Genomic DNA, 15,138 nt, shown 5'->3' on the forward strand with positions numbered 1-15,138 from the left:
CTACTGCTTGCATTGCCTCAGCTCTGATTGGTTGGTGGGCGGGGAGGGGAGGGGCTGGCAGAAGCAGCTTCCACTCTAGGATTAGATTACAGTCCTCCCGAGCCCCTCCCCTCCCTGCTGCCAGCGTCTCTGCTATTGTGTGCTGTGACGGAGCTGTTTCAAACGGTGCTGCCTCCGGAGAAAAAGGGCAGCTCCACACCCCCGGGCACCTTTGAAAACGGGCTGACAAATACCCAAACACCAGGACTAAATTCCTGGTCGCCATGGCGACCTGGCGCCTGGGATTTGTCGAGCCCTGTTCTAGACCATCTGTACGAGCAGCGGAAAGCAGCGAACAATTTTATCAAGCATGTGTTGTTACGAGGTCAGGCAGTGGCAGCTCAACCAAGATGCTTGTTGGGTACTGAAGCCCTCTGAAGCAGACACCAAGTTTGTCATCAGAGACAACTACGGCAGGAACAATGTCATCCCCCTTATATTTATAATAGAACTGACGCTGACGCTCATGCAGCAGGGGATGACGGTGGAAAAAGAACAGCTGACGTATCTTGCTGACCGCCCTGTAGCTGTTGGGGACCCATAAAGGGAAACTGCCAAGCAGGAGGAGGATGAGGAGCTGTTACTGGAAGAGAAGTTGTCTGAGGTGGAGGAGCAAGAGGATGATGATGGCGATGACACCGGCCAGGACACCCAATCTTCTCAGTGGGGGATGGAGCCGGAAAAAAATGGCTCCTCGGGCATGCTGGCCAGAATGGCGAGCTGTATGCTTGCTTGCTTACAGAGTGACAGGCGTATCATTGACATCAAGCAGATTATTACTGGGTAGCCATGCTTTTAGACCCTTGCTATCAAAGCAAAATGGGAGAATGTTTTCCTCCCTCCAAAAGGGAGGCCAAATTTCATTATTACCAGGAAATCCTGCGTTCACAGCTTGCTGCAGCTTTCAGTGAGCAGATGCCTGCCGCCAGCGTGTCTGAAAGAGGGGGCCCCTCTCCTCCCCAGAGTCACCCACCCCCGATGCCACAAGCATCAGAAGCCTCAGCAGTAACCAGTTCAGTCTTCTTAACATGATGAGGAAGTTTTTTCAAGGGCCACACCAGGCTGAGGCCAATCAGCAAGCTGAGACCTCCCGCCTCAATGCCCGGGTTCAGACCTACCTACACTCTAGCCTGTCTCCGGTGCATACCCTGTTCCGTGACCCGAAGGATTTCTGGGCAAGCAGAACAGAACAGTGGCCGGAAGTCACACAGTACACTCTCTTTCTTGCCCAGCCTCTAGTGTCATCTCGTAGAGGGTTTCCAGCTCTGCATGGTGCATGGTGACACCCAAACAGACCAAGCTGTCCTCCGAAAGTGTCCAAAACATCACTTTTGTCAAAATTAACCAAGCCTGCATTTGGGAGGATTTTCACACTCCTCCGGCTGAGGTCAATGAATAGATTTGGCCTTGCTGACGGTGCCCTATCTTTCCATTGCTGTCTGCCTGCTTCCAGTCCTGCCTACTATCATATTGCCTGCCTACCATCATGTTCTGTATGGCCCCTCCATCCTGCCACTGCTGCTGCCTGCCTACCATCATGTTCATGCAGCTGCTGCTGCCTACATGTTGCCACTGCCGCCATCATGCCACTGCTACTTCCTGCCTATCATCCTATTCCGAATGGCTGATGCAGCGTCCATCATGCTGCTGCCTGCCTGCCAACCTGTACCATACAGCTGCTAATCCATTCTGACAACACTATTAATGCTATGCTTCTGCCTATACTACCGCTAATATTATTACTACTACCCATAGAAAGCCGAGCTACTGTCTTCTATGTTCCATGCTATCCTGCTTCTGCTGCCGCTACTATTGCGGCCATGTGCCTCTAATATCCTACCCTTTCCACATCCACACTGTGCTGCTGCTGCTCCCAATTGTAAGGGAGAATTATTATAAACTCATTCACAATGAGCCACTTTTTCTTCTGACAATTATTACTTGTGTGTGTGTCGTATGTGCAAGTATTCTGACCCTGTAAAGGCATCATTTTTGGACGCTTGTTCCCCCAACAAATCACAGTTTTTTTTTTTTATCACATAACACAGTGTGTGTTTAAACATCATCTGCCTTGATAAGGGCCAATTTCTGGAACCTTTGGAATATGAAAAAGCATAACATGCCACGGCACTGTGGGTTTTAAAATACGTTTTCTGTTAATGCCATTAAAAATGCATTAGCCCATAGCTATATACCGTATTTTTCGCCCTATAAGACGCACCTAGGTTTTTGGGGAGGAAAATAAGAAAAAAAAATTTTTTTAACCAAAAGGTGTGCTTTTGGTGGGTTTGGAACTAATGGTGGTCTGTGGATGACGGACACTGTTATGGGGGGGATCTGTGGATGACGGACACTGTTATGGGGGGATCTGTGGATGACGGACACTGTTATGGGGGGATCTGTGGATGACGGACACTGTTATGGGGGGATCTGTGGATGACGGACACTGTTATGGGGGGATCTGTGGATGACGGACACTGTTATGGGGGGATCTGTGGATGACGGACACTTATGGGGGGGATCTGTGGATGACGGACACTTATGGGGGATCTGTGGATGACGGACACTTATGGGGGGATCTGTGGATGACGGACACTTATGGGGGGATCTGTGGATGACAGACACTTATGGGGGGATCTGTGGATGACAGACACTTATGGGGGGATCTGTGGATGACGGACACTGTTACAGGGGGGGGGGGGGATCTGTGGATGGCACTGTTACAGGGGGGGGATCTGTGGATGGCACTGTTATATATGTGCCATCCACAGACCCCCCACCCCATAACAGTGCCATCCACAGTGCACCCCCCCAGCCCATAACAGTGCCATCCACAGACCCCCACCCCTTAACTGTGCCATCCACAGATTCTGTGTCGTCGCCCCCCCCCCCCGCCGCCGCCGCCCCCCCCAGTATACAAATATAAAATGTATTATTGAATTAAAAGTTATTAAACATGCCCCCCTTACTCCTAATAGTACCGTATATCCGAATTTCTTCTGTATAATGCCGGCAGGCGGGTCGGGCGGCCGGCGCGTCCCTCAGTGACGTCACTTGTCTGTGCCGCCTGCTTCATTCATAAAGCAGGCGGCGCAGGCACGTGACATCAGGGAGTTACGCTGCCGCCCGCCCTGCCTTCCGGCATTATACAGAAGAAATTAGGATATACGGTACTATTAGGAGTGAGGGGGGCATGTTTAATAACTTTTAATTCAATAATACATTTTATATTAGAATACCGGAGCGGTGGGGCGGGGCTATAGTACAGTGACCGCACCGCCCCACCGCTATTGCCGGCCCCCAGCTCCTCCTCCCAGTCCCTCCCCCGGCCCCCGCTCCGTACATCGCATCCAGCGATGTTAAACTGTCAGCATTCGCCCCATAAGACGCAGGGGCATTTCCCTCCCATTTTTGGGGAGGAAAAAGTGCGTCTTATGGGGCGAAAAATACGGTATGTCAGTGTCACCTGATTTACTATTGCTGTGATTGCGTTCAAGAGCTTAAGGATGAGGGAATGGGGGAGAGAAAAGCAAAAATTTTATTAAAAAAACAAACAAAAAGATAAAACATGTTTTCCTAAATATTTTGCATCCTAGGAGACTAGAGGGTGGTCTATACCATTTTCCAGGGCAATTTGAGCCATTCTGGTTCAGCCCAAACCGATTTGGGTCCCATCCGAACACCTTCAACATTTTGGCGAACCAGAACCGAACAGGTTTGATCATTTCTACTGTAAAGTCATGGCCACTAGGGGTCTCACTTCCACCTAATTTGGAGTCCGCTGCCTGTTGTCAAGCAAGACCCGTCCCTAATAACAGAGACACAAAAGACGGATCACAGGAAATGTGGGCATGTCAGAGCTTGTGAGATCCTGAGCTTGATAAAAAGAACTGCTTCTACACTGCTTTTAAAGATTATAGGAGATTATTTGTAATATCTGTAAGGGCTCATGCACACAACCGTTGTTGTTTTGCAGTCCGTTTTTTACTGATCCGTTGTTCCGTATCTGAGTTTTTTTTCCCCTGTGATTTAAGTCCTCCTCCGTTTCCATTATTGCACAAAACATATCCGTATGGTTTCCGTATTTGATCAGTTTTTTGCGGATCTTATACAGAAACAGTAACTTATTAATCACCAAACACAAGAGTAATATGGGCTGGGCATAGCATTTCTACAGTATGGATCCGCAAAATACGGATGAAATACGGATGTGTTCCTATTGACTTGAATGGGGCCTCGGACCGTGATTTGCGGACAATAATAGGACATGCACTACATTTTTGTGGAACGGCCATGCAGACAAACAGAAACGGAATACACACGGAGTAACGTCTGTATTTTCTACAGCCCCATTGGTTCCGCATACGGTCCGCAAAAAAACAGAACGGAAGCGGAAAGAAAAAATGTTTGTGTGCATGAGCCCTAAGTGTTATTTCCCCCTCCTTATCTGTTCTGTGAGCTATAGAATTGAAAATAAACAGTGGGAAGTAAGGGAAAGGAGGTGACGGCAGTACAGTGCTGGCATATTTCACAGAAGTAATACGCCCCCTGCTTGTGAGAGAAGTGCATCTAGTTGTGCAGCTGAAGCAGGGAATAATATGGTGAAAGAGACTAAAAAGACCTGCTCCTTTACAGTTATGATGGTACAAAGAAGCAAAGCCACTAGGTAAATGTTTTTCAAAACTGAAGTATGCTTTAAATATGCATATTTTTTTTTAGAGTAGCAGAATATCATAGACACGCAAAAAAAAAGCTACAAATCTGATCCAAGAGCTATGACATTGTTTTGTGCAATCCATCATGAGCAGTAACCCAGGACTGATTTATATCACAAGCAGCCCTGGATGCCAGCACAGGACATCAGCAGTAAACCTCTTCATCAAAAGAACAAGGAAATGGTACAGAAACAATATGAGATGAGAAGAAAAGGGTAGTCAAATTTGCAAAAAAATTTAATATCATGTTAAATATAATTATTTTGTTTGCTAGAAAGTTACTGTCTTGAGACACTGGCAATAGTGCATGCTATTGTCGGACTGGGCTGTGTAGGTCCCACCAGTAAAATTTATTTTGGGGGCCCACCATACAGACACATTCAAATATTACCTTCCAAATCAGCAGCAGACAGCAGCAAGATGCTACAAAATAATTGATTATGGGGTCCCTACAGCAACATTGAGAAGGCAGGTCTCTGGGAAAGGAGGATACTGGTTGTCCTGCCTCTGTACCTATAAGTCATCTCAGCCACATGAACATGTCCCTAATAATAAACTGGGGGGTTTCTTATATACTTAACCCAGTTTTTAATATGAACTTGGGCTGGTTGAGGTTCTGTATATATAGAGCAGTAAGTCTACTGTGTTACAGTATGTGCCCCTTATACAGGGGATGGAAGACAAGGGGCCCACCGGGGAATTTACCTGTACCCCTGTGGCTCAGTCCGAGCCTGGCTTCTTATAATAGTGCATACTACAAAAAAGGTAGAAGAGCTGTGCTAGGTTTCATACTGAACCGTAACCTTTATTATACTACATATAAAAAAATCATACCCTAAATGTGATCATCAGAAGCACAGTCTCACCAGTCTTTGACTATGTGTATAATTTTTTACATATCTATATGAAATGGATTTCCCGTAAATCTGGTGCTGATATACAGTATGTCACACGGAGTTATGGTGTATTATTTTTTAGACACACTTGTATTTTTCATAAATTGCAATTGCTAGATTATCAACTCAGCAAAGAGTATTGGGAGCAGGGAAATTTCCAGTCGTCTCTTTGTTGATTCTATACATTTAGCAAATTTAAAGTATTCACTTACCACTGCTAAACAGTTAGTAGCTTCATGTTTTGAATGTTGGAATTGCATTATAAGCAGCTACATTGCTCCCCCTAGGGAGCAGTTGTTTTATACGCAGTCCCTTTCGATCAATACAATGCAGATGCACTGCGGCTGTGAATAGAAGGGCTTGTATTACCCCTATCAGAATATTGGACAGGCTACTTACATATCTGGTGTGATATCAGTTTGCTAACGGCACACCTGACAGTATAGCTGAATCAAATAGCTGCTGGCAGTCGGATATAATAACAACAACCTTATATTATCCAAGCTAGATAGTTTATACAGCGGATTGTGTGGGCTATATTTTTCTGATACATTTTATTGAAAGGTACCAGCTTAGGGTACTTTCACACTTGCGGTAGAGTGATCCGACAAGCAGTTCCGTCGCCGGAACGGCCTGCTGGATCCGGCAAAACGTATGCCAACTGATGGCATTTGTAAGACTAATCAGGATCCTGATCAGTCTTAAAAATGCCTGATCAGTCAGAAAAATGCATTGAAATGCCGGATCCGTCTTTCTGGCAAAACAGATCCGGCATTAATTTTTTTCACCTTTTTTTTCGGTCTGCGCAGGAAGGATCCGGCACTAATACACTCCTATGGAAAAAAAATGCTGGATCCGGCATTCAGGGAAGTCTTCAATTTTTAGGCCGGAGATAAAACCGTAGCATGCTGTGGTATTATCTCCTTCCTGATCATTTAAAAAGACTGAACTGAAGACATCCTGACGCATCCTGAACAGAATGCTCCCCATTCATAATACATGGGGATATACCTGATCAGTTCTTTTCCGCATTGAGCCCTTTTGACGGAACTTAGTGCCGGAAAAGAAAAACGCTAGTGTGAAAGTACCCTAAATCAACTAGTGGACTGCTATGGTTATGCACTGTATAATACGCTTTGCATAAAACCACATGTAGCTGCTTCTAATGAGATTCCCACATTTTAAAACATAAAGCTACTAACTGTTTAGCAGTGGTAAGAGAATACTTTAAAGGGAACCTGTCACCAGGATTTTGTGCATAGAGCTGGGGACATGGGCTGCTAGATGGCCGCTAACACATCTGCAATACCCAGTCCCCATAGCTCTGTGTACTTTTATTGTGTTAAAAAACCGTTTTGATCCATATGCAAATGAACCTGATATGAGTCCTGTGTCAGGAGATGAGTCAAGCGGAAAGGAGCCCAGCACCGCCCCGCGTCCTCCGAATCTCCTCCTTGCTGGCTGACGTCACAGAGCTGGAGCGCCGAAATCTCGCGATGCGCGAGCTAGCGCATGCGTAGTTCGTTCCCTGTGCTGATGCCAGCATGGGGAATAAACATGATGCTGACACTGCGCATGCGCTAGCTCGCGCATCGCGAGATTTCGGCGCTCCAGCTCTGTGCCGTCAGCCAGCTAGGAGGAGATTCGGAGGACGCGGGGCGGTGCTGCGCTCAGAAAATTGGACTCATCTCCGGACACAGGACTCATATCAGGTTCATTTGCATATGGATCAAAACTGTTTTTTAACACAATAAAAGCACACAGAGCTATGGGGACTGGGTATTGCGGATGAGCTAGTGGCCATCTAGCAGCCCATGTCCCCAGCTCTATGCACAAAATCCTGGTGACAGGTTCCCTTTAACTAGATATAGTTGCTGAATCCAAATTGCAACTATTCACATATTTATAGAGAAATTTGCTACATGTATAGAATCAACAAAGAGCCCACTGGAGATTTTCCTGCTCCCAATACTCTCTGCTGAGTTGATAATTTAGCAATTGCAATTTAGGAAAACACAAGTGTATATGAAAAATAATACACCATAACTCTGTGTGACATCTATCAGCACCAGATTTACGGGAAATCCACTTAATATAGATATGTAAACCTAACCGCTCTGTGACCTCACGCTGTGCACGTCGGGTGAGGCTGGAAGAAGAAGAGTGCTGGAGGTGAGGAGCGGCAGCTTCCGGAGAAGGAGAGGTAAGTGGACTTTTTTTTCTATGTGATCTGAGGCTGGGGGTTGATCTGAGGCTGGGGGTTGATCTGAGGCTGGGGGCTGATGTGAGGCATAAGGGGGGGGGGCTGATGTGAGGCATGGGGGGGCTGATGCGAGGCATGGGGGGCTGATGCGAGGGATGGCTGTCTGATCTGAGGGATGGCTGTCTGATCTGAGGGATGGCTGTCTGATCTGAGGGATGACTGTCTGAGGGATGGCTGTCTGATCTGAGGGATGGCTGTCTGATCTGAGGGATGGCTGTCTGATCTGAGGGATGGCTGTCTGATCTGAGGGATGGCTGTCTGATCTGAGGGATGGCTGTCTGATCTGAGGGATGGCTGTCTGATCTGAGGGATGGCTGTCTGATCTGAGGGATGGCTGTCTGATCTGAGGGATGGCTGTCTGATCTGAGGTCTGAATGGAGGGTCTTATTTATATAGTAGCTCTGATCTGAGGTCTGATTGGGGGTTATTCACATTGGGGTTAGAGCTGAGGTCTGATTGGGGGTCATTCACATTGGGGTTAGAGCTGAGGTCTGATTGTGGGTCTGATCTGAGGTCTTATTGGGGTCTTATTTACATTGGGGGTCTAATTGGGGCTGTGAGCTGAGGTCTGATTAACATTGGGGGTCTGATTGCTGGTCTGATCTGAGGTCTAATGAAAAATGTTTTATTTATTATTGTCCTCCTCTAAAATCTAGGTGCTCTTATGGACAGGTGCATCTTATAGCGCAAAAAATATGCAAGGGTCCAAAAACAGGGTCTTTATAGTCTCTGGCTATTTGATTACACATACATATTAAATATACCCTGGACCACCTACACCCTACTTGGGTCATTGATAATAATTAGGTTTCATACTGAACATCAGCTTTCATAATGAGTCATGAAATATATAATGTCAATGTATAAATTGTTAATACATTTATGGTCATATGCAAGACTCCTTATGTAAAGGGACATGAGCAACCTACAGTCCGCCACTGACAGTACATGGAAGGTAACAATACCAACAGTGACACCTAGTGGCAGGTAAAGGGAAAGACTATTCTAAACAAAATGGTGCAAATGTTTCAGAACTATAGACATATTGGGAGAGAAGGGATGCAAATGAGCTCTTAACGAGCTCTGCCTCTAATGCCACCAGATGTAAGGCAGCTATCCTATACGTCAATGTTCAGCTCTTTAGCTAAGCCTTGAGACATGACTTGGATATTAAATAAGCCAGTACCTCATCTGCAGACAGCTGTTTCGGGGTGATTGCCCCTCATGAGTGCTTATAAGCCCTATAACATGAAGTGATGAGTTATAGCTTGAAGCATTTGAGCAGTTAAAATATTGTTCTTTGCTGATGAAATTAAAGAACCATCTCCTAGTCAGAATAAACAGCACTATCTATACTTGTTTTCTTTGTACAAACACAATTTTCTTCCAAAACGTCTGAAAATTGTTCAGGTACAGTACGTCAAAATATCGGCTGTATAAAGACTTGTGTGGTCACACTATATGCCTCAGTGGTCACTATAGCCAAACTGCGCTGTTAGAGCAGGAGCCTGGCTGTCATAGGAGAGCTAAGCTCCTGACCCTCGCTGCACAGTAGATCTGTACAGCGCTTATTCTAGGCCACTGTAAAGAGGCAGCCACCTAGAACAAGGCCTCTTAAGCTTATACACAAAAAACAAAAAAACTATGAAATACATTATATTGCGGCTTCTCTCGTGCAGAACTCACAACATTTACAGTTTTCAACATGCCTTGAAAATGAATTTTGGTTATAAAGTGAAGGCACATGACTAGAATACGCCGTCACTTTATGATCAGTGGAGAAAGAAGGAGATACAGTGCTGCATCTCCTCCGCTATTTTTCCACTGTACAGCAGTGCTCTTGACTACTTACTGTGCAGAGGAACTGCAGCACTGACCCATTCAAGTGAAAGATGGAGGCCAGGTGAAGCTCTCTGGACAGCTGTGGAAAGGAGCACAGCGCTAAACCAACGTTTCTCCCTCAGACCAAGTAATTACTGTACATATCTTAGCAATATTTTATTACTCCATAAGAAAATGGAAAATCTATATGCCGTAGCGGGGGTGGGCGTTGACATTGCAGCAGGGTGGTCATGTCAGAGCGGAGACGAACTTGGGACCTGCATAAAGGCGTGGGCAATAGCTGGCGGCGTGCCTGGGCTTCTTCATGTGAAGATAAAGCCCCTCCAGACACCTTACTTGGCTCATTTTCTGTCCACAAGATGGCTGCTGATGGAGGGTCATGTGACCAAGCAAATCACCTCCATGTGATGACTCCCCCATCCAATAGTGAAGTGCAGCGGATAGGTGATTTGAATGGAGGTGATTCGCCTGGTCACATGACCCTCCATCAGCAGCCATTGTATAGACAGGATTTTTTTTTGGACAGCACAAAAAACTTGGCGAACAAGGCGGCATACCTTATGAAATATAGAAAATGGTGCAGAATTTCAGCAAAGACTATATCAGTAAGTGTCATATTGTCATCTTACATACACAGTGGTCAATAGTAACATGAAAGTGGCCGACCCCTTTCAAATTAATTTGACTAGTGAGCACTAAGCTTAGAAACATCGAGAGACACCACCCTAGAACATGAGTGAAGCAAATGTCACCAGCAGTGACATTAACCCCTCCACAACCGTTGACAACCAAGGAAGTTATGTTCTCCTGTCTAAACCTGAGGACATCTTATAGTCCTGTGCATTTTGTAATCCAAAGAATATGGGCAGTTAACATGAGAGTAAGTACAGATGCAAAGATGACTTTAACTTCACCTACCCTATTAAATTAAGCCTACTACCTGGTAGGGTTGATCCAGATGATTCAAATGACACCTGTATCATTATTATGAAAATTGGTTGCATCTCGAGAAAAATGACGGCATCCCCCGATCAGCTGTTGGTGCTCTGATGAGCAAAGTGGCCTCTTCTAGGCCTGTGATGTCACATCCATCAGTCATATCGCCTTTCTGCAGCTCATTCAAGAGAATAGAACTGAGCTGCAATACCAAGCACAGCCACTATACAATGTAGGGTGCTGTGCTTGCTAAACCGCAAAGAGGCTGCAGGAGCGCTGTTGCCACTTCAAACAGTTGATCCACAGGGATGCTGGGAGTCGGACCCCCACCGATCCGATGTTGGTGACCTACTTTGAGGAAAGGTCATCAACACTGGAGCGTCAGAAAACCCCTTTAACGTTACTTATATCTCTAACTGATAAACAATAGTTGTAGATCTCACTTCTAAAATCAGTGGGCGTTCCTGCCTAGCAAGCAGCAGCAAGACGGTTGACATGATTTTCCATCAGACTTGGTTACATAAACATATACAGATAAGTTTTGTTCATGGAGATAGAAAAATTGGTAAAGGTGGGTGTAATTGCAGTCATCAGTTTAGCATTATGTGGGCATCTTAAAGGGATATTTTTATTATTAAGGGGATAATTTTATTATTGATGACCCTTCCTCAAGATAGGTCATCAATATCTGACTGATGGGGGACAGACACCCTGCACTCCCGAGGATCAGCTGTTTCAGTGTAGCTCAGGTGCCAGAAGTCGGCGCCATAAGAACACATTCGCTGTATTTCTGGTGCCAGAGCTACACTGAAACAACTGATCAGCAAGGTGTCTCCTGAGGAGAGGCCATCAATAACAAGTTCCTGGAATACCCTTTAAGGCTGTTTACGCACACAATGTATGCATTTTTTCCCCAGGTGCGTATTAAATACTGTAAGTTGCAGACTCCAGACTACAAGCTGATAGACAGACTAGCCAACTGCAGAACATGTTGGATTCCCACAGCTTTGATGAATGTTCTCAGATGAAAATGAAGCAATTCCCAAAAGCCTTTTATAGGGAATTTCTTTTAAAAGTGGACACACGTTAGAGAATCATGTTAATATATAAAAGGCTCACTTCTCTGATTGGTCACATCAGCAGCAGGCTGAAGCAGACATACATTGCGCAGACTTCTCAGCCTGCATCTCATCTCCCTGCATGGATTAGTCTAATAAATGTGCTGTTTTACATGTAAACTGTATACAATGAAGCATATTTATCAAAACGGACTAAAATAAAAACGGTTTGTTGCCCATAGCAACCAAATCACAGCTGTCATTTTACCACAGCAGTTTAAGACATGGAAGCCAAGCTCTGATTGAGTCCACTACTCAATACCCCTCGTCTTCCTCTGCTACAGTCAGAGACGTATTGAGGGGTGCCTCTTTCTTTAAAAGGGAGTCGTGGAGTGGGGAGCTATCACTAGAGATCAGTGTGGGTAAATCGTTAGTATAACAGATATGTGAACAATATATACAACCATTAAAAAAATAACTATAAAGCAACATGTGGAAAGGGGTCCATGCCTCTTGCTCTGGGAAGCTTATCATCATGCATATTCCTCTTCATTTTATACCTTAATGTTTCATGACAAAGAAGAAAGAAATGACCAATAACAGTTTTTGGAAACATATCGGGCCAGATTTATTATTAGCTCAAATAAAAATAATGGAGTGAAAAAAAGTCGGCAATTTTTGCACAATCGCTAAAATTTGCGACTTGTATTGGCTCTGCGCTATGCTCGCCAGTTGAAAGTGGGCGTGTTTTCTTATGTAAATGAATCTCTAGACAGATTTACTATTGCGACAATTAAAAAGTCGCTAAAAATTGCGCAATTTCACTCCAGTGAGAACCATGCTTATCTTATGAGACTTTTTAATAGAACATGCAACTTTTTTGTAAAGACGTGCAAATTTTGTAAAGCTGCTTACTGACGGATAAACTGCTACCGTCATACCACATTTATCACAGTCTTAAAGGGCCGATCATAAATCTGACTTAGCTAAAAGTGACTTTGGACATATGTGAAAGTGGAGTAAGATGTAAGTGTAATGATAAATCTGGCCTACAGTATTTATTTCTGAATGATGGGCATACAGGGGTGGAATGGTGACACACAGGGGACAGTAATGGCATACAGAGCGGTGGCCTACTCATAGGATAGTGATGGCATCCAGGTGGCAGAGTAAAGGCATATTAGTGGGCAGAGGTTTCTAGAGGCTTATTGCTAGTATATACAAGGATACATTCACACTGCATTTACAATGTACACATTGGGAGGATGCCCCAACAAACACCTCCGATGGATGCCTCGAATGTAGGCTCCTATATTTTAAAAACTATACCACACTGTTATACTTTTTCATACTGGGTGCATAGGCAGATAAAAACGTAGTTGACTAGGCTATCCTTTACAGTAAAAAATGTATACTAATGCATGCCAGCCCACTGGAGGCCTTTTTGCCCTGGTCGGGTAACAGAGGTCCTATGGATCCAGGAGATTTACCAGTGCATGTGCCAGGCATACACTACATGCCCCCTAATCTCTGCATCTTAAGTCTATCAGTAACATGAAGACATTTTTATCTTTACCTTCAGTTGTCCTATTTTCTTGAAGCGGTACACTTCATCTTCCCACAGCTTCATGTTTTTGCCAAGTATTTTCTGACACTTTCTGAATGAAAAGAAAAAGAGAAATAAGTCAAAGGGAAAGGAGGAAAACAAAAGAAGGAGAAAAAAAAGCATTAAAATGTCCGCTTATATCGATACAGCTTCTACGTGGGTCACAATGTTAACCAAGCGCCACCAGATTCATAGGGGAAAAGACGCTAAAATACTGCAATTACTATGGGTGATAATATTAAGGCAGAGAAGCATTTACCATACACTCTGTTGTGTCGGGGAAAACGTAAAGGGAAATGGTCTTCTGTGACAGTGGTGTTTAAGCATGGCTCTTCCTACACATTGGGATAAATGTTCACTTTCAAGTGACCTTTACGTGGAGTGTCTCATTCACTGCCCGTTGAGCTCGAGATCCTTAAACTGTGCTAATGATGGTATAGGCAGCTTCACGCCGAGGCCAGCATAGCCCGCAGCTAGGCAATTTACTTCTCTTAAGTGGATCGCACTGTCTAACAATTTGTGCCTGACTTTACTAGATATAGTTACCTCTTATATCTGGCAGTAAGTAGAAAATTCTGCTTAAGAGGGATTCGCATAAGCTTGTGTGCTCTTGATGTTTTGAACCTGACATTAAACTATCAATCTCCATTTCACAAATGCTGTAATAGTGTATCAGGGCGGTGATGGCGAGTCCACATTAGGTGCCGCTTAGCAACTGTAGAAAGGTTGGGGAATGAGACTTCAGCCGTGTGCGGAGAAAGCCCTGTGCAGTAGTGGATCTTTTCTATTCCGGTACTGTGATTATGACGGTGAGTCTGAATGAGCTGCCGCTATTAAGGGTCCATTCACACGTCCGTAGTGATCCGCAATACACCCGGCCAGCACCCCCCATAGAACTGCCTATTTTTGTCCGCAATTGCGGACAAGAATAGGACATGTTCTATTTTTGGCGGAGCCGCAGCCTGGAAGTTCAAAGCCGCATCACGGAAATGCCGATGCGGACAGCACACTGTGTGCTGTCCGCATCTGTTCTGTCCCCATAGAGAATGAATGGGTCCACATCCGTTCCGCAAAATTGCGGAACGAATGCGGACCCATTTGTGGACGTGTTAATGGACCCTAAGTGATGTGACAAGTCAGAGACGGTCAAGGGGGCACCTTTAAGTAGGCAGAAATATTTGCTGAAGCATTATACATTCATAACCTAATCCCAGGATTGCCATCTTTTGGAGTCCCCCTACTTCTCTTGCTTATGGCGTCCCAAGCGTATGGGGGAGGTGCCCGGAAAAAGTTAAATCAGGCACAATGCTATTCAAGATGCCTGATCCTGCTTATTCCCCTCTCAGTTTCAACCAAATGAGCAATCGGCCGATAGCGATCTCAAGTGTAGGGTCAGTGTACCTGGATGTGGTAAGTACACGGATCTAGAGCAAATCAGTGCTGCCAAATAAGTTGTTATATGAACATTAATGTATATAAACAGACTTGAATGGCAACTGCAGCCGACACACAGTTGTAGATGTTAATTCTAGATGGAATAAAAGAGGAACTGCACAAGGCAGAGTTCTAAGGCTACTTTCACACTGGCGTTTTGGCTTTCCGTTTGCGAGATCCGTTCAGGGCTCTCACAAGCGGTCCAAAACGGATCAGTTTTGCCCTTAATGCATTCTGAATGGATACGGATCCGCTCAGAATGCATCAGTTTGCCTCCGTTCCGCCTCCATTCCGCTTTGGAGGCGGACACCAAAACGCTGCTTGCAGCGTTTTGGTGTCCGTCTGACGA

The 15,138-nt window shown here is 45.0% G+C and overlaps 1 protein-coding gene across 1 annotated transcript in view; it reads right to left on the reverse strand.

Annotated features, from left to right (window-relative positions):
• VPS41 (VPS41 subunit of HOPS complex) overlaps nt 1–15,138 on the reverse strand; it is a 321,046-nt gene that overhangs the window by 94,331 nt on the left and 211,577 nt on the right. Inside the window, exon 17 of the mRNA XM_040432167.1 lies at nt 13,326–13,407. Within this exon, the coding sequence (XP_040288101.1) occupies nt 13,326–13,407 (82 nt within the window). The remainder of the gene's footprint in view (nt 1–13,325; nt 13,408–15,138) is intronic.

This window comes from Bufo bufo, chromosome 5 (assembly GCF_905171765.1).
Source record: "Bufo bufo chromosome 5, aBufBuf1.1, whole genome shotgun sequence".
Taxonomy (NCBI): domain Eukaryota; kingdom Metazoa; phylum Chordata; class Amphibia; order Anura; family Bufonidae; genus Bufo; species Bufo bufo.